Here is a 27,053-nt window from a genome sequence, read left to right on the forward strand (position 1 = left end):
CCGTGTACGCGCTGAACTGCGCGAGCGGAGCCGCGCGCTTGTCATACAGTATTGCCAGACATGGCGGCGGATCTACAACCCGAGTGGATTTCTTGTCTCCCTTCTTCCTGGAGTTACGGCGTTACTCGGGATGGACGCGTCTTCTTCATTAAGTAACTGTCAAGTAATTCCTAAGCTTCCCGTTTTCCTGCTTCAAAACAAAGTCTCCGTGTAATAACGAACGCATTTCCTCCCACTCTCTCCCTCTCTCTCTCTCAACAGCGAAGAAGCCAAGAGTACAACCTGGCTGCATCCAGTGAGTGGCGAGGCGGTAATAACCGGGCACAGAAAAACTCCAGGTGAGCTGTCAGCTAACGGATATCAAGTTTCTACGTGTTGTGTTTCACGTCTCCCGTGTCCGCCGTCATGTGTTGACTAAATCCCCCAAAACCGATACTTCCCACACTGAGAGAGAGAGAGAGAGAGAGAGAGAGCTTGACATCATGCTGTGTTTCTAGATGCACGAGTGTTTTTTTTTTTTTTTGTGGCACTGGTGCCGTGTAAAGTGAGCCCTGCTCGTGTTAATGTGTGTGTGTTTATGCTAGCTTTAAATGTACCCCACCACTTCAAAAAGCTCCGTGTCATGACCAATAATAATAAACCCTATCTCCTCGTAATGTATGATACTGGAGACGTTATGTAGCAGCCTCCTCTCAGGTCTCTGCAGAGCTTTCCCACTCATGTAATTGAGTGGCTGCTGCTGCAACTAACGTTTCCTCGATTAATCATCTGAGTCTATCGGCTAAATGTGTCACAACTAGTGAGAAATACCCAGCTGACTTCCCCATAGCCCAAAGTTGTTAGAGCTCAAACAATTAGTGGATTAATCCATTAAGTTGATTGCCAGAAAATTAATCTGCAAATATTTTGATAATCGATTAATGGCTTCAGTAATTTTTCAAATATCAACGTCTTAGTTCCAGTTTATCAATTCAGATGATTTTCTGCTTTTCTTTGTCTTGTGTGATGGATGGTAAATTGAGTATATTTGGATTTTTGACTGCTTTAGCAAAGGTGATTATCTGCTATTTTAAAGACGATTAACTGCTTGATCGGGAAAACAATTCACAGATGAATGAGTTATGAAAGCTAGTTAGTTAGTTGCCGCCTTAAAACTTAAGTGAAGGATACAAATTCCTTAATTTGTCCAAAACCAGGAGATATTTCATTGACAAATGTATAAAAGAAAAACAGTAAATCCTCCCATTTGAGAAGCTGGAACCAGCAGATGTTTGTCAGTCTTGCTTGAAAAAAATGATAAACAATAAATCAGATTTCAAAATGGTGTCAAGTTTAATCAACCAATCACAGTTGCTGCGTATCAGCGTGTGAATTGGCAGCTGGGAGTGCATAGCTGGAGTCACTTTAATACACACAACATCTGTTTGTATTCACGTGTTCTTGTCTTTCACAGACCTCCCCACTGGATGGGAAGAAGGATACACTTTCGAGGGTGCACGGTGCTTTATCAAGTGAGTTCGACAACCTCACAAGACAAACACCAGAACCTGCTAACGTTTGATTGCAGCAAGCGGCAATTAAAAACATGTATTTATTCATCACTGGTCCAACAGCCGGGCTACTCCTTAAACCACGCTGTGTGTTGGAAGTAAAGATTGCACGGCTGCACTTTTGGAACCTGTACTCCCTATTTCTGTACCGCAGAAGTTAATGATTACGCAGGCACATTGTGCAAATACTAGACAGACACGGGCAAAGTGTGGCTGCCGTCTTCTCTTGTATTTATTCAGACTTACCCTGCTCAGAGCTGAGCCGACTCGGAGAGTTGAGCCAAAGTATAACGTGTTCTCTATTTCAGACAGTTATTAATCTGTCAAAAGCAGCTGCCCTCGTTGTTTTTCTTGATATGCTTTGTTCCGATTAAAAAAAAATGACACTTCAAGTAGATGCTGGGAACAAATTCTGAGGTACAGTGTTACAGGAATTTCAAAAGACTTATTTAAAGTCTCCCTCCATTGATTTTGACTTAACATTATATCCCCAGTACTCTCGTTTGTTGGTGCTATGTGGGCGGGAGGAAATGCGATATATCCTCCATGTCGTTGTGTTGTGTTATGTATTTGTAGTGTGTTGTTGTTTATGATTATTTCAACTTATTGAATGTGTCTTTAACTACCCTGAAAAGTACTTCGTATTATGAGTATTATTATGTCCACTGAAGCACTTTGATTTGTCCAGTTTCTGCCCCTCTACATGAATTAGTTGGCTGTGCCACAAAGTCTCTGATCCCAGTACAGCGCATGTTTGCCTCTCCCTCCTCCATGGCTGCCTGCTGCATGCGACTGATCAAAAGAGATCACAAGCGCTGTCATTCAGTCAGCACTGATTCATCATCTGTGCTCAGAATGTTTTAAATCCAAGTGTAGGACTTGAAATATTTTGCTACTATATATATATATATATATATATATATATATATATATATATATATATATATATATATATATATATATATATCCTAATGTTACAGATATGTTGCAGATGAATTTATTCTCTCAAGATACATGTTTCTGCGCGATCGAAGCATTGCAATATACGGGCTATTCTGCCTCATCGTCCTCGCTGAGCATCTTTGACTTCCTCCTGAGTTTGAGGAGCTTCATGCGGCCAGTTTGCCAGGCAGTCAATTTATATTCTGGTATTTTGTCACAGCTTCTCAGTGCAGAACGGACCACATTCATTAGTTGATCACTTTGACTCTGGCTCAGTCCAATGGCACAGGGATGCCCTCTGCAGAACACGTTACAGACTAATCACGCTGTCCCCTGCAAAGCGTGCGGACGGCATCTGGCAAGAGAAGAACCGTTAGTTTAACGCGTTAGCTACATTTTAGACATTTTACTTTAATCAAACAGTTGTGTCCTTATAGCTGCAGATGAAATCGCAGCTTTGTTTAAGTCCTGGGATACATGGACAGTTCTGATCATCATTGGCTGAGCTCACGCCAGTTCATTAATCTCATGTAATATTTAGTGATAACTACATTCATAATCTGCCTCAGTCATCTCAATAGGAAGCTTACTGATTATTCCACGAACTGAATCGGATCATTCACAGCGACCGTGTAATAGCGGATGCGCCGCTGCTCAGTTAACAGGTTTTTATTTGTGTGTATTTGTGTGTATTTGTGCCTGCAAAGACGCAGTTGGACCATTTGAATCTTTTAGTCACCTGTGATTACAAGTAGCAGTCACAATAAACACGCTGCAAACAAAAGCTGGTTTAACTGAGCTTGTTTTAAGCTGCAGTTTAGCGAGCAAGGAAACACACCAAATCCGACCCTCTTTGAACAGTAATAGTGAAAACGCAGTGAACCCCACATTCCCCCTCTGTCACTCATAGTGGTGCCTATGTCATTTATCTTTTGACCACTGCATAGAAGTAGCTAACTAGCTAAACTGTGACGTGTACATTGATTTCACATTGCCTGAATAGAAACTGTTTAGTGTAGCTGCTTTCGTGGTGGGTCCACTGAAAATACTCGTAGGCCTACGACATACTCTACTGCCTGTGGGTAGAATATCATCTGATGCAGGTTTTGTGTACTACATGTGACCGAGGCTGCCTCAGTCTTGAGTTTCTTCTTTGTTGCTTAATGGAGCATGTAGAAATATAGTGGAGTAACGTACCTGAGTAGAGAATGAAGTCTCCCTCTCTGTATGAGTCGTTATCTGAGCTTCTCTGTGCTTTGTTGACTTATCGGCTATCGTCGCTCACAGCACGTGCGACTCACTGTTTTGACTTAGAGATTTGTTGACAAGTTTTATGTGATAACTGCCTTGGACAGCACTCGGGACATTTTGAGTGTTTCTGTGAGGCGGCCAATAAAAAGCCTCTGAAAAGTCTCCAAAGCCATTAGCCCCGATGACAGCTGGGTAAAGTCTGAGCCTTATGCTTTACAGCAAGTCATCAATATGACTTCATCATCAGCTTAGTGTTGTTGAGTATTGCAAGTTTAGTTTTTTGTTGTTGTTCTTGTTGCATTGTTTGTTTGTCTTTCAGTCTGATGAGAGACGGACTGCATCATTGATTCATTCCTGTGACTCGGGTCTGTTGTGAGCGGAAGGATCTCGCCCGTTCACATGCTGGTTGCGTGTCTTGGCCGTTACCGTCAGGGTTACGCAGTGTGAGCATCGAGGAGCAGGTTGTGCTGACGTAGACGGGGCGTGTGAGGGAGGATCGGAGGTGCAGGTTTGTTGGTGTGATAGTGTTGACTGGACGCATCACGGGATGTGATTATTTCTCGGTACCGTGAGTTTTGAGTGAAGGTCAGTGCAGATGTTAATGGGATCACTGCTCGCCTCAGACGGAGCAGCCTCTTGCTGAGTTGCTGGCTTGTTTTGCCGGTGGCCCAATGCCAACAGGAATTCTTCAGTTTGGGGAACTACGTGTCAACTGGCCAGTGAGATACTGAGGAGGTGTAAACTATTAGCCTGCTTATTTCATTCACAGGCAAACATTCTTTTTCTTTACAAATGTGCTTGTTTGTTTTTTGCATGAAGAGCACACATATCGATTACATACATACTGCACACACACACACACACACACACACACACACACACACACACACACAGAATCATTGTATCTTCCCATCTGCTGTGGCTCATTGAGGAGAGAGTAACGGGTCAATAGCACCCATCCATTAGTCCTAATACAACTTTTTAAGCCAGTGGCTTTCAGCCCTGCTCTTTGGTGATAAATCAGAGAACCCTGAACTCCATCCAGCCATTGTGCTGCTTTGGTCCTCCCAGAGCCGAAACAATACTCCGCACTCCCGTTCTCCTTCAGACTAACCTGTCCGGTTACTTTGTACCTCGTGTCGAGAGCTGGGAGCTCGGAGACTTACGGTATCTTTTATTGAACTACACTTCAGTACAAAGATCTGCAGCTGAGCTAGGGCTGCACAATTAATCAAATGTAAAGTGCAATCACGATGTGGTCTTCCCACGATGAATTGAACATGCTCGACGTTAAAAAGGGAAGACTCCGCTGATCGTCAAACAGCTTCCTGAACTAACAGCCAGCCACCAGTGGGTGATCGAGATGTCGTGGCTTCCCTCTTGAGGGTCTGTCATGCTGTTTCTGCGTCGGCTCTGTGCGGTGTCCTACATGGAGAGTCGAGCCTCTGGACATGTTGTTTTCATGACATTCTCTCTGTAACCCTCTCTTGGGTCTTGTAGTATTATTATTTTTTACAGCCCCGCAGAGTGCAGTATGCGTTCAGTTTGTTTTTGTTTGTGACGTAAACAGCGTTTTTGATGAGACTGCCATCTGGCACATTTGTTTTTTTCCATTTTTATCCCTCTTGCACATAATTCCACATTTGAAGTCAAGCTTCACTTTGAACAAGACAGGGAGGGGAGGGGGGGGGGGGATTAAACCAGCATTGTCTGTCACTGTCTGCTAATGAGGGTTGTTGACCTGCGACGGCCTTTCAGGAGGGCGAATGGGGTTGAAGGGGGTGAAATCTGTTTGACGGCTTGATATTTTGGTCGGAGAGCGATCGCTCTAATTACTACATGTATTATAATTGTTAGCCCGTGGATGCAGGAGGTGTTTACAGCAGTTACGTTGATGCAGAGACGGATGCAGATCTCCTGGCAGTTCCCTCTCATTGTTTGATATTCTGTCTGAAGGAGGGGAACTTGTGAAGCACAGTAGGTTACACAATCAGACAGCTGACATCTCGTTTTGAGGACTAATGAGCGAGTCATAATTACAGCAGTATAGGCTCAAATGGCTGACCCTCACAATGCTGGAGACCAAAAAGTCTTGCTTTATTCGTGCAAAGTTATTAATGTTTCATTTGGCAACATTTTGTCAGCGTCCTTTGAGGGCAATTTGCCGCTTCCGAGTGCTCATCAGTATAAAGTGCAACTTAAAACATGAATATTGTACTCGTCTGCTCCGCAGCCACCGCTTTCATGTGGCTGTTCACTTCCAAAGCTGCATAATTCATCACTCAGAATAGTGGAAAGCATGTCAATTGAAATTTAGCAAATTATGAGAAAGATCTCTCTCGTGGATCTCCGTGTTGCTGTTGCCTCGTTTTGTCCTTTGAAGGCCCACACGCTGGCTGACTGCACAGTTACAAGTTGGAGTATCGGGTTGCTCTCATATGGATCAATTAAAAAAAATAATCAGCTGTGGTAATTGTCACTCAAAGATAGACAATCAAACATATATTTATTTTAAGACACAAACCTTTGAACCCAGACAAAGATGAGGACATTTCAGGAGTTTCCTCTAAAATCAGCGAACTTGTTACTGAGCAACATTAGCACTCATTTGAAGATGTGTTTCTGTGTAAGTCCAATAGTCACTTTCTTTTAGCTCCGTTTACTTTCTCAACCAACTCTTGAGGGAAATATCTGACTCTTTAGCTGCTGAATGCTGCACTGTGTTCACCAGAGATCGGCTACATTTGTCTGTTGTTTGGTGCCGGACAGGTTGCGTACCGTGAGTACTTTTTTAAAATATGAAAACAGCTGGCTGCGTCTGCCGGAAACGACGCGGTGAGAGTGGAGCAGTGAAATTGAAAGATGCTGAAACGCCCCTCAGACCTGCAGAGTCAGAGGGTGATGCTCTGGTGATTGGTCACTACAAGTGACCCCTCTCACATCACACGTTGTCATTTGATTCGTTGTTATCATACACATTTTGATCATCGTCCCTTTTAAAGAATCATTTTGTGGAATACGTTTGTTGGTTATAAATTTGAACACGGAAACTGCCTCCACACCTAGCATAGTTCAAAATACCCTACCATTCAAAATACACACTTTCAGTATACTAAATGAATAGTTTTCTACTAGCATCCAATGGCGGATAACGATGTCGGTAAACTTTTATTTCACACTGTGATGGTTTAGCTAAACTGTGTAATTAATCCGCGGTTCACATGTGTGCCGGATCACGGATGAACAGCGATTCGTAACACCGCCACGTTCATCCATACCGGCATTCTGTTCTTGCCTCTTCTCTTTCTAAGTTTCATCTCTGCAGTTCCCGACAATTCAGAGACTGACACTTCAGGGCGTCAGTGAACTGAGGCATCTTATCAGACATCTGAAGAATGGATTAGACTTCAAGCATCGGGGATTTGTTTTCATTTTCACGAGTGACATCAGCTAAAGTGAGTGAAAATCCCCGACGCTGAGGGACGATCTGAGGAATGAGCTCCCATCGATTCTTATTTCTTAATCTCTAGTTCTACCTGGAGTGCGATCATCCAGTTTAGCTCTCGATCTTTCAGGGCAAACGCAGTGGGAGTCCGTCCATTCCTGTCACATAGCCCTCCATACCTGTCAGACACACAGTGATGGCGGACTTTAAAAGGCTCCCCACTGCTGAAACTAACCTCAAACCTAATGAACCTTATCCTGAGCAGGACTGCTGGGGCAACACTCACAAATGTTCTTTTTTTTTTTTTTTTGCATTTGCTTTCAATTTAATCAGCAGCGAAACAGCCCACTTCCACACATAGATGTGTCGGGCTCTGCTTCCCCCCCCCCCCCCCGGCTGGTAGCACCTTGGAAGTATTTCGAGAGATTTATGATGGAGGCAACAAGAAGAGCCAGTTCATTTCATTTGTTTTATCCGGATCTACGGCGCGCCGGACTGCTCACCACTCTGCCGACACAAAGACAGACGGCCTCGTTCACGCCTATGTGGGAATAATTAGTTGCCTGTTGGAGGAAATTTGAGCGACCCATAGAAAATCCACACAAACAAGACAACGTGCAAACATCCACAAACAAACTTCAAAAGATGAACGGCAGTTTTAAAGCGACCTTTAGGGAAAATATCACAGTATAAGGGAAACATGGCACTCTGAGGCGTTCTCTCATCGAGAGCGATGGACTCTCTAATGTAAGAAGTCTGATGACTAATGTGTCCTCAATATTCAATAAAATAATCCCGATGCTCGCCATAATCACGAAGACCATATGCGACGGAATGTTTGAAAAGAAGTGTCTGTTCCCAATACACATGGAGGACATTAGCAAATGGCACACCAGGGACGGTGCTTCATTCAAACTGCAGAGCTCTGAGAGTGTTTACTCACCCGCTTGGCAGGGGGAGGCTCTGATGGCTGTGGCTGCTGACTAACTCTGTCAGTGCTCGGCACTCATGCAGCTCACTTATGTGTGTGTGTGTGTGTGTGTGTGTGTGTGTGTGGGATGGGATTTAGGAGGGAAACCAGTAGACCTGGATCTGCTGTACATCATCGCCGTCTCCGGCTCCGTAACTGTCGTAGGCCCGGGTGCTGACGGTGGAGACGGACAGCTCTCACGCGTCTCACTCTCTGTGGGGTCTCTTGCCATCTGGCTAGCACTGGAGCAACAGTGTGTGTCGTGTGTTTTGATGTATGGATGCTGTGCGTGTGAACACATGTGTGAGAGGATCCTCTGATGTCAGCGACTGCCCCGGGTGCTGATTAAGACTCGGTGAAGACGCACATCACACCAAGTTATCCCCGGCTGTTGTTCATCGTACTCTTGGTTATCTACCCGACGGTTTTGTGAGGCATGTGTTTGTTTATAAATTGTGTGTGCTAATGTTCGCTTGTTCCTCTTTTTCATCCTATGGGAAGGATTCTCTGAAAAACTAAAGGCAAGGCAGAGAGACTCTGTCTGCAGCGCTCCCAGTCTTATTTTTGTCATATTTCTTTTGAGAAAAGGTGCACGTGGTTGTATGTTATCCCCGATATATAAGATTGATTGGACCTTTTGGGTGTAGTAGGGGAGCATGCAGCCGTCTGTGATTCTTTGGTCCTAAAGCTTCTTACTCGTGCGGTGTCTTTGATTTAATGCTGTTGAATTTGAGTAATCCCTGCAGTAATCTGCAATGAGCCAATGTGTCGCTGCCTTCATGGGGGGGGGGGGGGGGGGGGGGTCATGCTGCTGGTCTGCTGTTATTCCCACACATCATCAGGTCTACGTTTGAGAACTTGGCGTACCAGCCGTGTTCCAATTTTGTGAGAATGAATGCGATGGACATCTCACTATTTAATATGTCCTAGGGAGCTGCTTAGCTTAAGTCTCGTCCTGCATCCTCTTCCATCGAGTCCGCTTACCTTTTTATATTTCATCCATAGAGTTGGAAAGTACAGACGGATAAGAAGTTGGAGAGGCACAAGTGAGAAAGTTCTTTGCAGCAGATATGATCGTAAGCCACCGGGAGGCTGTTCTCTGCTCTCCTCTGATGCTAGATGTAATAAATACCAGCCTGATTGTTTGGTTGAGGAACTCTTAACATTGCTTCAAGTTAAAACTTGCAACCATTACAGTGCTCGTGGCGAGATACTGCAGAGGCAAAACAAGGGCTGATCGGTGCAGCTGCAGGTGGAAAGCGACTCATATTTGCGAATGGAGTTCCTCTACTTATTGGTTGCACGGTGTGCTCTGTGATCTAGGCGATGGGTATCTCTGAAGCTCTTAAAATGGAACAGCTCCCACGGCAAAGCATACACCTACTCAGTGCTCACTCTGTCTTTTTCGTGCTCCTGTCTGTCTCGTGGACAGCGCACGGCCCAGTTGTTTTCCAGATGGTCTGTGATGATTAGGGAGCTTTTTGGAAGCCGCCACTCTGCCCAAATGTTCCACAGCTGTGAGCTTTAGGAGCATCATGTTAAAATGCCCACAGAGGGCTTTTTGTACAGCGTACCGTTTCCTGAAACAAATTGCTACAAATGTCCTGCCTCTGAATTTGTCTTCATCCACATCCAAACAGGCGCTCATCACTCTCCCCCCCCCCCCCCTCCCCTTCAACTGCTACGCAGTAAGAGAATCCGAGCGATCACACCTTCATAAAAAACCTTTCCTAATATGTCGCAGCGTATCTTCCAGAAGATTGAATAAAGGGTGTAGTGCTCTACTGACGTACTGGTTGCAGCCAAGATTTCAATTTAGCAGCAGCGGTGGAGGGATTAATATCGTACCCTCCTGGTCCTGTGGCTTTGGCTTACTCCCTCCCTCCTCTCTCCCGACGACAGCATCAGACTCTCCTCGGCACCTGTCTGTCAGGCGAGACACAATGCATGCTATCAGCGGGACATTGTTTTTAAATCCTCTCACAATTCGTCGTCAGCACAAACGCTTTTGATGAGCCTTTGCTGTTGTCTTGCCCACAAGAACCATATATTAGTGAGTGTTTATAATTCATAATTGCTGCCACACATGTCCTTTTGATAACCCTTACCTTATCTATAATGCTCTAATCACTCCTAGCAATGATCAGATGCACTGCTATGCTCCTTTTTTTCTCTCTCTCTCTCGTCCATCTCCTGTGCTGGCACTTGCAGGAGCCATTCATCTAAAGAGCCCTTATGTAATACCCAAAACTGTGCGAATGACGTCCGACAAACATCGATCCGAAGTGAAAACTGCCTTTTTGCAGCCACTTGCCGGGCCTCTGGTACGTCCGTGTGAATGTGGTTTAGTGCGAGGCCCGTCGTGACTCGAGTGCACGGTGAACTCTGCTGCTCGACGATAGGGCACTTGACAGATATAAATAGCACCAAGATCTCTTGAGGTGCATAAGTACCATCAGACCGTTTTATAGATATTTAAAAGTCATTTGGCGATGCATCCTGACAATGCCGGTGCATGTATTGTGCGTTACTTGCTGGGGGACAGGGAGGGGATGCATAGACGGCGGCAGTGGTTGGATAACACACTGCATTTATTGCTCAACTGTTGGGCAGTGACTCTTCTAGTGAGTCCTCTCCCATGCTCTGTCCCCCGCCGAAACCAATATTTGAACTCCATGCCAAGTCTCATTGAATGATGTATACCTGCTGTGATTAATATCCTACATTTGTGTTTCTCACAAGCCTAACGGCATCGCTGGAGTTACCATCGGAAGAATGTGACACGGCGTGGTTTAGAGTCACGGAAAACATACGGAAATAGTCGTCCCTCGTTACAGATGAACACAAGCTGTTTGTCCAGCAAACACAGAACCCTGTAAAAAACAAACGGCTAAATGCGCAACCCTTCATCTAAAACGGTGCCTGTTTTCTGCTTCCTGGAGTTCTAGCCATCTGTTTGAGGTCAGGTGATTCACAGATATCTGAAGAGAACGTCACTGCTGGGTACGTTACCACAAATCTCTCGCCCCGGATGTTCGTCTGAATCCTCGGTAGCTTTCTTTTTCTATAGCAGAAGCAACATTTTAGGAATCTCTTTTCCCATCTTCCCCTCCTTGCCAGAATCCATTTTCTTAGGCTGAAGTGGATTTGATGAAGCACTTGATAAAGCACTAGAATGTTTCTTTATATTCATTTCATACCCACCTTTATTCCTAGAATTGTATCTTTCCTCTTTCACAACACATTTCCACCTTTTGCAACCCTTTACCACCACCACCTCTTACTGCACTTTGCAGTCTGCAGACATGTGTTCCAGTTTACCCCTCGACACGGGCACCTTCTCGTCAAAGCATCCCTCTGCCTCGGTGGTTAAAAAGTCTTACTGTAGGTAATCCTTTAAAGAGTAGGTGCGGTGAAATCAATCTGTCCTTCTTTGTACTGCATATCAGCTCTGCAGCGGCCTGCTTTCAGTCTCAGTTAGAGGGTGTGTGTGTGTGTGTGTGAGAGAGAGTATGAGAGAGTGGAGTGAGCTGACATGGGGCTTCATAACGGTAGTAATGGTTGCACCGCGTCGTGATCCATCAGTCTAATCAGCTGTCAGCAGAACGTCTCTGGAAGTCAGAGTCGGGTTTAAATACCAGCGCTGCTTGCTCAAGGACAAATGCAGCCTTCCCACCTCTGTGCTGCTCTTCACAAACTAATGTGTGGCGGCATTCCTCCTCCTCTCTCTGGATGAGAGGGAGGTGGGGGGGGGGGGGGGGTCACTGCTTGTCCACTGTAAGACCTCTGCTGGTGGTTCAGGTAAATACACCCTCGACTCTGACTGTGATGTTGTGATCGCTGCGTCTGTGCTTCTTTAAGGCGGCAGGATTTAGCAGAGAGCGTTTCGAGACATCCACGCCGTGTGACGGCTTCATTGCTGCCTGCCCACCGGACTGACGTTTGGGCCTTATTGAGTGTGTGGGCGGGCGTTATGGTGTGAAGGGTGTAAATGTCACAGTGGTAGAGAGATGAGCCATGGGATGGATTTGACTGTACTGTTTGCACCAACATCAGAAACACTTTGTCACATCACATGAAATGCAAAAATCCTTGTTTTAGTACTTCTGATGGTCTCAGGTTGTTGAATGTGATCATTTGCTGCTTCTCTTGCTCTTACTAAATATATTTAGGCTTTTTACAGACAAAACAAGACATTATATGACATCACCTTGGGCTTTTCTAATGTTTCCTAGACTAAATGTTTACTTTAATAATCAGATGAATTGATTGTGAACACAAGCGTCAGTTACAGCTCTAGTTGTGGTGTACAGTATACAGTATATTGTGATATACATTTGTAGACTCTGAGTCTCTGTTTGAACACTGATGTCTATATTATATTTAGTTTGGGATCCCTTCAGAAATGTTTAGTGTCGGATGCTTTTGATCAGTTATTTAGCTTGTGCTTTAATAGGTCATCGTACGCCCACAAGTGATGCATTGCAAATGATCGAACAGCCAGCCAATCTTTTGAATGTCTTGAATTCGCAGCGTAGTTGCTCAGAATAAAATACAGGACAAAGAAGACTTCTACTCTTTCGTGAGATTCTAGGAAGCTTCATACACACCTCTCAAGTCTTTTTGAGTATTCATAGTCCGCGTCAGACCTGATGTGGATGATTTAATGTGTCGTTTTGAACTGCTTGATGAATGCCGGCCCTGGTCCTTGATGCTACAGACTTCTGTTACGATTGCTTCTGTTTGTTTAAAGAATCGGAAACCTTCCCCAAATCCATAAGAAGTTTCTGTGTAATGATTTGGAACGAGCCGTAAGTAGACTGTGCGATCTTCTGCGAGCTGTTACATCTGTTTGTTTTCATTGTTTATTTATGGAGGAGGGAGGCTCATTAGTCATTCAGTGTGACAGTGTAATGTGTACACAGGAAGTTTGCTCTTTGCCAAAAAACCAAAGCACAGCTGAAGCTGGCTCACTGCCAAACTTAAAATTGGCTTTAACCCTACCGACAGTCCAAATGGCAGTGTTCTCAAAAACATGTTTTTTTTTCATATTTTGTTTAGAAACCTAGCAAGCACAGTGCCAGGACTTGTTGTACATCTTTAAGTCCCCAGCAACATCTTTGAATAGTAGAGGATTCCGTTTTCTAGTCTTGATATAATGTTGGTGTATAGATGTGGCTAATTAACTTGATAAGAGGAAGCTATAAGGAAAGACTCAAGTTAGTCCCACTACTGTAGCAATACAGCTGTGAAGTGAGCACAGACGGTCACTATCAGGTGACCGGCAGTCGGAGGCTTGGTTGGGCGAGAAACTCTCCGTGTTGAATCAACGGTACATAAAGATGAGCAACTTTGTCAGAAGAAATGTGGTTCTTAGACTGAAGCTAGAAGTAAACTGTGTCTCCAAAGCGACATTTTGATAAGATGCTGAACATTCTGTTGCTTGTTTTCGCTAGCAGTTGTCAGCGGTTTAAAACAAGTTCGCTTATGGAGAACAGGTCGGCATCGGATGAGTTCAGCAACTATACTGATACTGATGCTTCCAATTTCTTTCATGGAGCCATCGACACGATTTTAACGGTGGACAAGAGAGTCCGCGTCTGGAGCCAGGCTATAAGATCCGTTATAAACACAGACACTTTGTAAAAAGCATGTGGAGCAACAGTGGAACAGACACGAGGCCTTATTATAAATCAACTAGAGAACTTCCTCTCACAAATCAGTGTCGATGTTGATGCTGCGCGGGGTTCTTCTGGAAAGGACCAGTTTCAAATCAGTGACATGTTACAAGCAGTATTGGTTATTACCCCTCTATTACTTCCTGTGTGTTCCTGTAATCTTTAACAGCCACCGCCCATATCAATGGTACCGTGTACACAGAGATGGTGAATCATACAGCATTGCTCAAGGTGATCAAACATCATAGTAATGCAGCTAGTGTCACAGTGCTGTGTTCATTTTAATGGGGATATACCTACGTGCATTACGGTTCGTTATTGTTCTGCACCAGCACACTGGACGTTTTAAAAGGATATTTGTAAGCTTTTGTGTTACCTAGGCTTTGCCGCTCGAGATTTTCTTCTTTTCTTCAAATGTGACCTAACAAGGTAGGGCATCTCTTCTGACTGTGACTGAGTTAGGAGGGCTGTTTTTATTTTGTCTGATTTGTTTTGTTAGGAACACAAGTGTTTCAAGCTGCCTTTGTTTGGTACTTGCTTGTAAAATAGTTGTCTTATGTCTAAGGGCGGTTCTACAAACAACTGAATTTCTCTGCCCCTTTTAAGTGGATCTCAATTACCAGCTCATTTTTAATACAGTCTAGTTTATACAGACGGGTACATCAATCAGGGTGTGTTGGTTTATGTTCCGTCAGCAGCATCTCACTCTCTTACAGGACGGCCCGATGCCGCCTTTACCCTAAACATATCTACACAGGAGGTGATTCAGATTATCCATGAGTCATGGAACTCTGCTGATCCTGTTTACATGTGTTTTGTGTACGGAAAAAGCCTATGTCTGTGTATGTGGCAGGAGGTGCTTTTTTTTTTTGTAAAAAAGAAAAGAAAATGGTTGTAAGAAGAGCTAAGTTATGGGTGCGGTGTGTAGGATGTGTGTAGGATTTGGTGGCATCTAGCGGTGAGGTTACATAATGCGACCGATGGAAACTTCTCCCATAATGCCAAGCGTGTAGAAGAACTACTGTGGCCGATGTGAAAAACCCAAATGGCAAACATTTGTTTTGTCCGTTCTGGGCTACTGTAGAAACATGGCGGTGGAACACGGAGGACTCAGTGAAAAGGACCTGCTCTGTACGTAGGTAATGCAAACACAATGATTCTTGTTTTCAGGTGATTGTACACTAAAGAACTTATTAATAGGATATTCCATCTTTGCCAATAGATCCCCCTAAATGCTGCACACTGTTCCTTTAAGATTGGCACGGAAACCCTGGAGGCTGCGAGCCGTTTGGTCTTCACGCACCGGCACCTTGGCATCATGTCCTCTCTCTTTATTTGTGGTATCGATGTACAATACATCACGGCACAGCTGAGGCCTGGAGAACGACATCAGAGCTTCAGAGCCCTCTCTGTTGTTTGCAGATAGTTTGTTACGTGACTGTTGCCTCCCACTGATGTATTGAGCTTTTCCAGCTGTGTGGGATGCAGTTAGAATAACATCAAACACCTTGCAATCCGAGACCGTTCTTCTCCTCTCTGTGCAAGGTGGTGTGTCCCATTATTTTATAAAGCAAGCAGACGTCTGCTGATGAGCTTCATGCCATAACAAGAAGGGCCGTGACTTGTTGCTCTGAGAAAGGGGGAGTTTTTCCTCACATGAATCGATGCATCGTATGCTGCAGGTTCTGCTCAGAGGAGGCGGTGATGTGCTTGTTATGCGTGGCTGTGTGGTAAAGAGAAAGAGAGAGCACAGTGGCAATTCAGACATCTTGATTTATTTAAATGTCGCGTCCCTTTTCGTGACAGGGTGAGGAGTTCAATGCTGTACATTGATGTTGAGCTGCTGATTCTCTCTGTATTGAGCTATTTGAGGCGATTCAGGCACGTTTCCTTTGGGGGGGGGGGTTACCAGCGAACAGAGGACTGAAAGGAGACAGAGGTGGAGAGGCCACATGGTAGAATATACTGGGGATCCCTCATAAGCAGTTGGAGGAACCTGCTGGATGAAGATGAAGCAGGGACACTCTACCTGCTCCTGGAGTGGAGAGAAAACCGAATAAGGAATTGATGTTATTTGGAGGTCCTGATAAACTGCATCGTATCTTAATGACTCAAAATGTAAGGTGACTACAAATGACAACCATATTTTCACATTCGGCAACTAAAAGCTGACGTCCGCTTGCCAGCCTGGTCACCACTTGTAAAGGTTAGTTGTGAGCCCTGATGCTGATTTATTTCCCTCCACGGAGCCGTCAGCTGAGCGAGCTGCACGTCTATGCGTGCAGCAGGGAGATGAAAGGCACTTTGATCTGAAATATTTTTCTCCAAAATGTAATGTAGGCTATTCTGTGATCAAGGTTTAGTTCCTGACATTGTCTGATTGAGTTTTAAGCATTTGTCTATCTTGAGATCTAAATATTCTCTGTGTCTCTGTGGGAGTTAAAAGATGCATGAACGTATGATTGTGTAAAATATGAAAAATGAACCTTTTTCTCAGGTTCATGCCAGAACCCCCCAAAGTACTGCGTGCTGCCTGTAGTGTGTGCTCTTGTCTGATGCAACAATAGCATCCCAAATACCAGTTTGACTTTTTTTATTCGGTTCACATTTGCCCTCAAATCTCAAGATACAGCCGTGTGTATGTATGTTACTTACATACTCATTTAATATCATAACACATAAAGGATCGCTATCTGCACAAGGCATGTCCTGTTGTACTGTAATTTGTATATTTGCTAAAAAAAACAAGCCATGAAACATTTATTTATTCACTTAATGTCCGGATTAGTGTGGGCTGAAAGTAAACAAGACGCTGGTATTGGATGTTTGCGCGTGACGGGAAAGGTTCGTCTGCTTTGGCTTTGCGTCCGTCTATCCGTCAGCCTTCTCTCCCGAACACAGACGAGTCTTGGCACCGAGCAGCTGTGCTCACAGATCTCTCTGTGATTCCTTTGATGAATATGCATCGATGTGCCGAGATCATCCGAGGCCTCCTGTTATGTGGGGTTGATTGTGTACGCCTCCATGCGTTCCCTTTGCTGGTCTCCAGAAAGGAGCTTCTCTTTGTGTCCTTTTCCAGCTGCAGGGGAAGCATTGAGATGTGAGACCAGATGTCAGCCTGTGTGCCATTAGTGATTCTGAAGTGTAATGAGTGGTCTTAGCCTGCAGAGGGCCTCAATGCATTATAGCCATGTTGTAAATCCACTTTTTACATTCTTACCTGACACTGGAAGGAAGGGGGGGGGGGGGGGGGGGTGTTGCATTGTTTTTACTTTGATTCAATGGAGAGTTAATTCCACATGTGATGTGTCATTACAGATTGCATTAGTATTATTTAAGTGTTTTCATATCAGAGAATTTGATATCATTTTTGCACACCTTTAGTAAACTGAAACCATTCCTCCCAAAGTTGTACTGAAGTCTTTTTGTTGCAGTTGTGTTACTTATTCTTACTGGAGTCATGTGGGTGTATTGTTATGTTTGTCATATTGTCTACTGTCCTGTAGATATTTAGTGTAACTAATGATTGTAGCCTCTGGAGGGCAGTGTTGTATCTCGGCCACAACATCGAGCATCTATTGTAATTATACGGATTCATGCATGTGTTTGTATGTGAGAGGTTGTTACACTCTTACTAGGAGCACATTCTGTGTTTCCGTAGTTCTCCTCGCCCCCACTCTGTGTGCTCGTTGCATCGTCCCTCCAGGTAAGTGGCCTTTAAGTGCGTGTTTCACTTAGAAAATAAAAAGCCTTGCTCTCTGCCAAGAGTAGGAGGACGACTGGGTGCCTTTCACCTTGAGGTGTTTACAGTAGAATGCGGCCTCCGACAGGAAACGTTTCTCCCTACTGTCATACTGCTCAACTCAATTTTGAGCTATTATTTATTTTTTTTGCGGTTCAGTCAGCTAGGTTGAACCATTCACCCAATCCACTCTCTCCAGTCTTTCCTAGTACCCCCCCCCCCCCCCCCCCCCCCTTCCTATAATCTATGTGTTTGTCAGGAAGTTGATGCCTTGCTTTGTGACCCCTTTTTAACTCTACACCTGACACATGTTGGTCAGAGGGCTGGACTCAGGAGGGCTCTGCAGCCCAGAAACTGACAACAGATTTTCTCTGAGCTTGTTTGTATGAAACAACATCGTCCCGACACAGTTATCGTGAATGAGCTCGCCCTGACTGCTGTAAAGTAACAGCATTCAAACCCCGACTGAAGTAGCTTGCTGTTCTTTTTCTCAGAGGGTTTGAGCAATGCAGCTGCACCTACAAACACAGCTTGAGGGACTGGAGAGGAGACACTCCCTGTAAGAGCAACGCACACGTGGCCGCTCCCTGTGATGATTTTGTTTCATAGAGCAAATATGTAACAACTCAGCCTGTCTCGGAATTCGACGTTGTTGATCTGAACGAGGAATATGAGGGTAGATGACAAGAGGAAATATGCATGAACGCGTCATTGAGTCACTGACTGGCCAGCACTGAAAGCCGTCCTCACTTTGTCCCCCTGCTCACGCCCAGCCACGGTTCTGGAGTGGCATTGATTGCCCCCATTCCAGATGTGGGTTAACAGGGTGTTGTATTAGAGTGTCAAATCAGGATTTGGTGAAGCTCAGTGGAGGGACAGAGTTTGGGATGCACTTAGGCCCCGTACTCTTATTTTATTTATTAGCAGTACTCTCAAGTTGATCTGCACCGTGCGCTAAAAATAGCCAATAGGTTAAAAAAAAGTGGCCACTCAAGTGCTTACAAATACAGTCGTGAGTCAGCTATTCTTGCTGCACTATTTAGAAGCCTGTTGATATACATGGAAAGTCAAATATCTGAAATGCCATGATGAAACTAAATGCGTGTGACGATCATGTCGTGTGTCAGTGTTTTTCATGTCCACCGCTGCTTCTCTGTGTACATCTGTTAGCTTGGATTAGCCTCGCTGATGACACAGCAGCCCGGGTGGAGTTTTCAAGCTGTGACGCTGTGATGTGTTTGTTGTTGTGTCTGCTCAAAAGTTTTTGTCTTGTAAAGTTTTAGCGATCGCTGATCTTTTGCAGCACCATCTTACAGATAATGCATCTAACAGAGTAAGTACACAGCAAAGGTAACAACCAAAAGGTAGCCTGTAGAGACTGGATTAGGTCACTTCATGTAGTTTCACTTCTACTTCGCACGACTGAAGCTGTAGACAAGAACGGGAATATTTGTTTAGTCATCTGCTGTTAGCTTTTCCTGCAGTCTGAGGACGATAATATTTGACAACCCACAGCACATGATGAGCTCATCTGGTAAAAAGAAAAAGCCTGAGAAAATGATGATTGTAATCACCAAAATGTACATTTAATTGTAAGGCAGCACTCATGTCCCAGTAAATAGTACCCTGCATGATTACAGTCTTTTAAGTGTAAACAAACAACTCTCCCTCCTTCTAGATTCAGACAACTTTCTGAAGTGGTTCGCTCACATTTACATGAACTTCATGTGGCTCTCGCTTTCTTTCTCTCTCTGTCTCTTGAAGTATCTCGTTCTGTCACTCTCGCGGCTGACCCACTTCTGTTGGTCATCTTTCTCTGTAATCAGTTGGACCGATGTCTGAGTGAGGCCGTGCTCACGCTAGCAGCTATCTTTGCCCGGGGACCAGAGGAACTGGAGCTCAACAGATCCTTTATCGCTTTCCATTACAGTGTCACTTTATAGCTCTCTCTGTCGATGCATGTCAGGTACATTATTTTTCCTTCAGCGGCAGTTGTGGCTTTTATTCTCCAGCTGCAGTGCGTCCATATCTTTTCCTGTTAAAGTTCTGGATGATAGACGGATCAATAACACACATCACCAAGGGTGGTGTTATTTGTTTGAGGCTGCGGTTGACAGGATTGGTTTTCTCTCCTATATTGAGGGCACACACACACACACACACACACACACACACACACACACACACACACACACTCCTCTCTGTCACACACTCTTTGTCAGAGTGACACACACACACACACACACACACACACACACACACACACACAGTCACTGCAAAGAAACTTTCCATGACATTATTGGTTTTATCAGAAGTAGGACAAAGCAGGAGCCCGGCCCTCTGGCAGGAGCCTACTGAGCATGCTCAGCACTGCTGAAGGCTACGCAGTGGGTCAAAACCGTGTTCTACTACCAACCACCACATTTCTCTGTCACAGCACAGACTCAATGATCTAGAGGGAGTTATTGTTCTTTCCATTATTGGTTTTCTGCGGATTATTTTGCAGATTCATCTTTTGGTCTATAAATTTTGTGAGAAGAGGCCCGTCATCATTTCACAAAGGACAGAAAACAATAAACTCTGTGGCGCTTTGGTTTGAAGACGTACTTAAACATTGAATTGGTTTTCTAGATAGTAGCAGATTTATTATCAGATGGTTTAAGCTATAATTTTAGTCACTAAGACAAAGCTATGGAAAGCTTTGTCTTAGTGACTACAGTAACTAAAGATGATGATGAAAAGAGGTGATGATGGTGAGAGAGCATCCCATCACATGTGGCTAAAACACAGACAGCAGGAGGAGGAGCTGTCACAGCCGCATACATTATGTACTATACTAATCTTTATAGGATACTGTTTTTTTTCTGTTGGTATTCAAGCAACCCACGTACTGTCATTTACCAGCCTGTAGCAGACATAAACGTGTACTAAAACAACAGTTACAGCTACAACACACATACATATAGCATGCATCCCTCCCTCAGGCCTCTACAGTGGCCATGTGGCTGCTGCAGTACCTTTCACTATCTCTGACTCTCACAACCAACAATACTCTCATCTTATCCCAGCATGCATGGCTGCCCCCGTTGAAGCAATTCTGCGGCTGTGACTTAACTAATTCAAAAGGAATTCTTTCATTTCCATTTCAGTTCTTTGTTCCCATTCATTTGCCATTCAGGCAATTAGCTTAGTCTTCAAATAAGTAGGTGTCATAAACCTTTGTATGGAGCATAAACATTCTAAACGGGCCCCTTTTGTATTTGCTGTTGCAATGTTTGTTAATGTCGTAGCTGACAGGAAGTTGGCAACATAATTGCGGTGAAAAGGTCTGTATAGTGGGGTGATGGCTTTGTTGTCCCTGAACAGTTGATTTAAATATGGGACAAGACTGTTTTCACTTAATTCTGTTGCAATGAAGGAGATCGTTGTGAGAGAAAAGGGGCCTTTGGAGCCAGCTCATAGTCTTCCTGGCTGTGATGAATGGAAATCTGATCTGATATGGAGTCATTACGTGCAGACACACATTGCCTCAGGACATTCACAGCTTAAAGTCTTCTCGTACACCCATTTCATATGAAGGACATGCATATCTACGGAGCTGGTCTGAGGAATGTCAACACACGTTTGACCCAGTTCCTGCTTCCACAGGTTAATCCCTTGTCATCACTGCTCATAGACTCAAACCCACAGAGTTACACGTACACCACCAAACAACGTCTCAGTTTCAGTTATCTATCTCTCTCTCTCTCTCTCTCTCTCTCTCTCTCTCTCTCTCTCTCTCTCTCTCGCTCCTGGTTATTAGTCGCTTAAATGTCAAAAACAAATCCCCATCTCTGATTGAAACACCCGTCCAGTCGCCTGGATAAAGAATACCCTCAGTCACTCGTAGCACGGTGCATCATTAACCCATTCAAATGAATGGCTGACTCAGATTTACATCGTAGGTCATGATATCTGCAGGACAATGTGTGGAAGAGATTTTGTGGACACTATCTTAGTGCTGGTTTGGAGGCAGTAATAGGGAGCAGAGAACTACTTTAATTGCAGTGATGTAATGCATGCAACAACAACAACACCTCTTGCATTCATATGCAGTGCTCGTTTTCCTTTCTGCTAGCACCAGAGCTCACTATTTATATGACTTGATCAGATTCCAACAACCTCTCTGAGTTTTTTTCCCAGCACCCAGTACATCACAGGCTACTTAGCTCATCATTGTGCAAAGCTGAACACCCCACAGATTGATAGGCTTTGCTTATTCATAACAAAAAACAATGACCTCAGCGGGCCGGTGCTGTCGGTTTTTTTGTCCCGAGATGTAGAGCAACCATGAATATTTCTCGGACAACTGGAGTTGGGAGCCTCCGCGGCCTTTTTTGCTGATACTAAATTTAATGGAAAAAGAAAGTCGAGCCTCTCGGCAAGCAAGCAGTCATGAGCTGGCTGAGTTGTGTTGAAGGGGGCTGGGCGAGAGGGCTCATGCTAGAGCGCATCGCTATTGGTGTTTTGACTTTTGGAATTTGTGACCGTCGGTGCTGCCGAGGCTGACAGAGCAGCCCGAGCGGTGGAGCGAGTCTCTCCGACCCCCTCTGTTCTCTGACGACCTCCCTGAGATGTGGCCCACTCGGGTCATTGTGCTCGAAAAAAACAACCCACTGTGGGTTCACCGATTTGCTGGCCTAATTTTCCTCCCACATTTCTGTCGTGACTCCGACATGTCGGTGTAACCCCAGGACGGCCCGACTAGAATATCTAGAGACACATCCTCGAAACAGCCCATCGATTCTCAATGTGTCATTAGCACAGAGGGGTTGTTGGCCCTGCTCATGCGATTATGGTCAGTGGGGTGTTGTAATTCACCAGAGGATTCAGCTCTCCTAAATTTCCTGGCAGCCGGGGGGGGGGGGGGGGGAGTTTGACTTCCTCATTGATTGGTCCATTGTGTTAGCCTCTGCAAAATTCGCCACATTCCTTCTGATCTTTTCCTAATTAGTCTTTTCTTCAGTTTGCTCGTGTAAACAGCGATTCCTTTCGTTATATCCCTCCAAGTGTCATGGATACAAGTGTGAAGAGCACCTGCTTATCTGTCTGTACTATCTTTAAACTGTCTGCACTGTGAAGGACATTTAAAGAATGAGAGCGGTCATCCAGGCGGACCTTTCTTTTTATTCAACACAGTGATACAAAATGGCTGCAGTCATTTTGAGAGAAATGCTTTCAGTGCGATATCGGATGCAAATGCTTTCGTCTCTGCAGTCGATGCAGACGATAAAACCGTGTCTTGTGCTGAGAGTTTCTCAATTCCCAACAACCTCGTCTCACCGCAGAGATGGAAACCCCTCCAGAGGAGTCTATCTGCTGCTCTGTTCTTCAGAAACCATGTTGGAGTGCATCCGTCATCGCTGCCGTGTTCCCTTGAGCAACGCCATCGCCTTGTCACTAATTAGTTAGAAGTCCTTTGAATGCTTTTCGACCTATCCAGTGTTTTCATTTCCAGAATTCAATTCACAAATCAAATGGTTATATCTGCATGCATGCGGTCCCCATGACTTAATCAGCAGATGCTAATATCCATCGTACAAAGTCTTTTTCTAATTCCCTGATGTCACTCGAGGGATAGATCTTGGTCTTTTGTGACCGCTCAGGCACCCAGGAGTCTGTTGTTGTTTCACAGCTCCATTTGACACACACAGCTAATTACTGGAGCAGAAGACACCCCCCCCACCCCCCCACCCCACTCCACTCACACACCAATGCACCAAGAGGGTGGCCATTGCAGCCCCTCTTCTCACTGGCTCCCTGAAGACGCGCCAGTGTGGGAAGTATTTATGGCTGCAGTGTTCTCTCGCTATTGCTCAGCTGCATCGGAGGCCTCTGCAGTGTGCCTGGCGAAACGCTCTGATTTCGGGCCCCGTCTTCTACGCCATCAACCTCTGCAGCTGTTCATAATAAACCAGCAGGTAAATAACCTGCAACCCCGGTGACAAAGGAGAGAGCGTGGGAGTGTAGGCGGACGCAGGAAGAGTCGGAGACGGGAGCGAGTGGGCAGGTAGGAGAGGATCCTCGGAGAGTGGATGAACATGCGAACACTTCCCATCTCTCTGTGACTCCGTGTGGGCAGCTAATGAGTCTGAAAGCTTCTCCTCGGCATCTGTCAGCTGAGAACTGGATGAAGCCTCTCTAGTGCAAACCGGAGCTGAAGAGAAACGCTCTGTTGCCCATTGATAATTGGTACAAAGTACAGTATAGGAGAAGGTTGTTTTTTTAAAATGTACTTTTACTTGTCAGCTTCATCTATCATATGGGTTCACACAAAGATATTATGCAATTAAAGGTATTACTGCTTTAAGAAACAACAGTACATTAATCAGCACAGCATGCTGTACGTACCTCAGCTAGTCACACTTTGATTTGGGATCATGCAGGAGTTCATTTTCTACCTTTTTTATGTACAAGAAGGAACACAAAATAACTTGAAATCAAAACAAACTGTGGCCTGAAAGTAGTACTGTAGTACTGTCTGTTTGCGGGGCTATTGTACCGGATTGCATTATGTTGAACAGGCGTTGCTATTGTCGGTAGCCTCCGTACCCGCCTTCACGCCGTGCATCGTTACTTTACGAGGCCGTAGGAAGGCCAGACGGGAGTGGTGGAGCCAAACCACTCTGCTGTGATAACATCACACACATCAGAGCCCGCCCACCGTGTTATCCTTACTCCGTCATAAAGTCTAATGGTGTGTAGCCACAAACGGGAGTGGAGTCGAGTTTTAAGTTGAGACGCAGTTTGTTTGACCTTGGTATGGTCATACACACCCCCCCCTTAAACAGATTCTTGGAACAGTAGTCAGCTCTCCCACTCCCACTGAATGCCTCATGAGCTGGTGTAAGGGCTATTTATTTCCCCCCACTAATAAGCCGGAGCTTGATACGTTACCTAATTTATAAAAAAAAAAGGAAATGACAACACATAGCCTGCACTTGTAGTCGGAGCAAATTCCCATCTGCTGGGTCGATGGTGACCGATTTCACAAATGCTTTGGGTCTCCCCCACAAGACACTCTTTAGCCACGAGGCACCAAAATGTACAACACCGTGAGCCATTTAAATGACAGCGTCTGTGATTTTCAACCCACCCCGAAAGGGTAATTCAGGGAGGCTTGGTGCCTGTGATGGTGACATTTACTTTTTAATGATCGAGGAAATGCCTTCAGACTGACTTACAATGAGTGAGCGGTGAGAACAAAATACTTTGATAGAACTCAGTGTTGTGAGGATCAAACCCGATGCACTTTAGTCCATAACTCTTGTTTTTTCAAACAATAGGAAGGGCTCGACAGTGGAACACATTTTCTTTACAACAGACGACTGTTTTTTTGTTATTTTGATGTTGACAGCCGACATTGATCAGTAAGACTTGAATAGAAAAGAAACATGCTCTCCGGTAGAATGACACAGCACACACACAGATGGCTAAACAGCTTGCTTTGACTTTCCCCTCTGACACCTATTTGCGGGTGTTTGAGCACAAGCTCCTTATTCGCCACAGAATGAATATCATCTCACGTATCCTCCAGATACTCATTCCTCTCTCTCTCTCTCTCTCTCTCTCTCTCTCTCTCTCTCTCTCTCTCTCTCATGGTGTCCATTCTGGGCCCCAGGTGGTGGCCATATCTCTGGGCTCCAAGCTCCAGCATTAGGCCCTCCCTGGAGGACCACGGATAGATGACGGACTGAATGTTTTAGTGCACCCCTCCTTCCCCCCGCTTTATAATGGAAGCACAATGAATTATTTATGTCGCCGAGCTGGGCAAGGTAGATCACGTATTACTTATGGTGTTAATATCCGTAATGCCTCTTTACTGTTTACGCCCCATATAAAGTAGTATTTGTGTTCAGTTTTGCCTCTTGAGAGCTACGCTGCACTCTGAAGAGACATTGAAGTCTCACTGAACTGAGGTAAAATGGAGAGAAAAGCAGCCTATTGACGGTCTCCGGGTGTCTTCCTGCCCCATTGACCACACAGCAGGTTGATGAGCGGAGGAGCTGTTTTCCTTCTAGGTTGGGGCCGAGGTCATTGTCCGGCCTTTCATGTCTTCAATAGCTGCAGGCTCCCTGCTGAACCTACTTGATATTCAGTTCTTTTCTCTCACTTCGTCCCGTTGAAACTAACAAGCTTCAACCATGATAGCATACCTCCAGTATGTGAATGGATACGACTGAAAGCCAGGCCGTTTTACAGTATTACAGTCCCTTGAACAACTTTTTATCAGGAGGATTCAAAAAATACTTTCACGGTGAGCTTTTTCATTTTGCAACATGCCCCGTTGTCAGGACTTGCCAAAGAATGAGCTGAGGGAGGTGCAGCTACCCACATTCACATGTAGGCCCGAGGCCAGGAATAACATCGAGGAAAGTGAGGAAATGAAGCTCAAATTCATGTATGCGCTTTATTATTTGATCCGCCTGGATACAGTCCCAAATAAACAACGGAACAACATTTAAATCCGGGATATGGTGTCACTTCAGTTCTTCCCATTTTAAAGATGACTTTTCCATGCATCTCTTCCACGTGTGGTGGAGTTTGGAAATTGCCTGTAAAGAAGAAAAAAAAATCCTGCGCGGCTACAGTAGAGGAAATTACGGTATTACATTATTATTCATGTCTCCAGGACACCATCAGCGCAGGGTCTGTGCGCTTGCGTGTGCCTGCGATTGCGCGGGGAGGGAATGATAACAGCGCCGCGGGGCCACCTTGCTCGTCTTTACATCCGGACCGTGACATCACCGCCTCTCGGGTTTCACTGTGTCTCTAATAGGGGCGCACGCGGCGCAGCAGTCAGCGCGAGGGCTCCCGCACTGTGAGCACAGCAGCAGCAAGCAGCGGACTGAGCGGACTTCACCACACACACACACACGCTTCTCTTCAAAGTAACAAGAAACTCCTCACGTCGGTACATCTGCCGTTCACATTTGGATACAACCATTACTTTTTATGTTTCTCCTCTCTGCACGTTTGACTTCACCGCGGCATTTATGGAAGCTTTTCATTGTAAGTAAAAAAAAAAACCTGCAGTCGACGTGTGCGACATACATCACACTAACATGCGGGATTTGCACTTAGCGCGATAACGATGGAGGTGTTCGGGGTGTTAAAGTGTGCTGACGGTGCTGGTTGATGCTGTTAGAATGCCGCTCAGATGGATGGAGCTCCTGTGCTGCAGTTAACCAGCTCGTGCCAGGCTCCCAGTCAGCGTTTTGTTCCTCACATGGTTTCATGTGCAAACACCAGCACCAGCATGCACTGATGCATGTCAGATCACCTCTGTGTTGTCTAGTTAGCGCATTCACAATACCTAGTAGCATATAAATGCTATATTATCTCTGTGAATCTAATCTAATTAGTTTCAGGTATTTTTTAATAATATTTATGCTTTTCTATTCCAAATGAAATTGTGCATATTTGGTGTGACAGG

The 27,053-nt window shown here is 44.9% G+C and overlaps 1 protein-coding gene across 1 annotated transcript in view; it reads left to right on the forward strand.

Moving 5' to 3' along the window:
* Positions 1-27,053, forward strand: part of LOC142947911 (pleckstrin homology domain-containing family A member 5-like) — a 34,555-nt gene continuing 7,502 nt past the window's right edge. The window contains exons 1-3 of the mRNA XM_076089782.1: positions 1-152; positions 262-338; positions 1,454-1,511. Of these exons, the coding sequence (XP_075945897.1) occupies positions 61-152; positions 262-338; positions 1,454-1,511 (227 nt within the window). The 5' untranslated portion in view covers positions 1-60. The remainder of the gene's footprint in view (positions 153-261; positions 339-1,453; positions 1,512-27,053) is intronic.

This window comes from Anarhichas minor, unplaced genomic scaffold, assembly GCF_050575085.1.
Source record: "Anarhichas minor isolate MPS153535 unplaced genomic scaffold, ASM5057508v1 ptg000011l, whole genome shotgun sequence".
Taxonomy (NCBI): domain Eukaryota; kingdom Metazoa; phylum Chordata; class Actinopteri; order Perciformes; family Anarhichadidae; genus Anarhichas; species Anarhichas minor.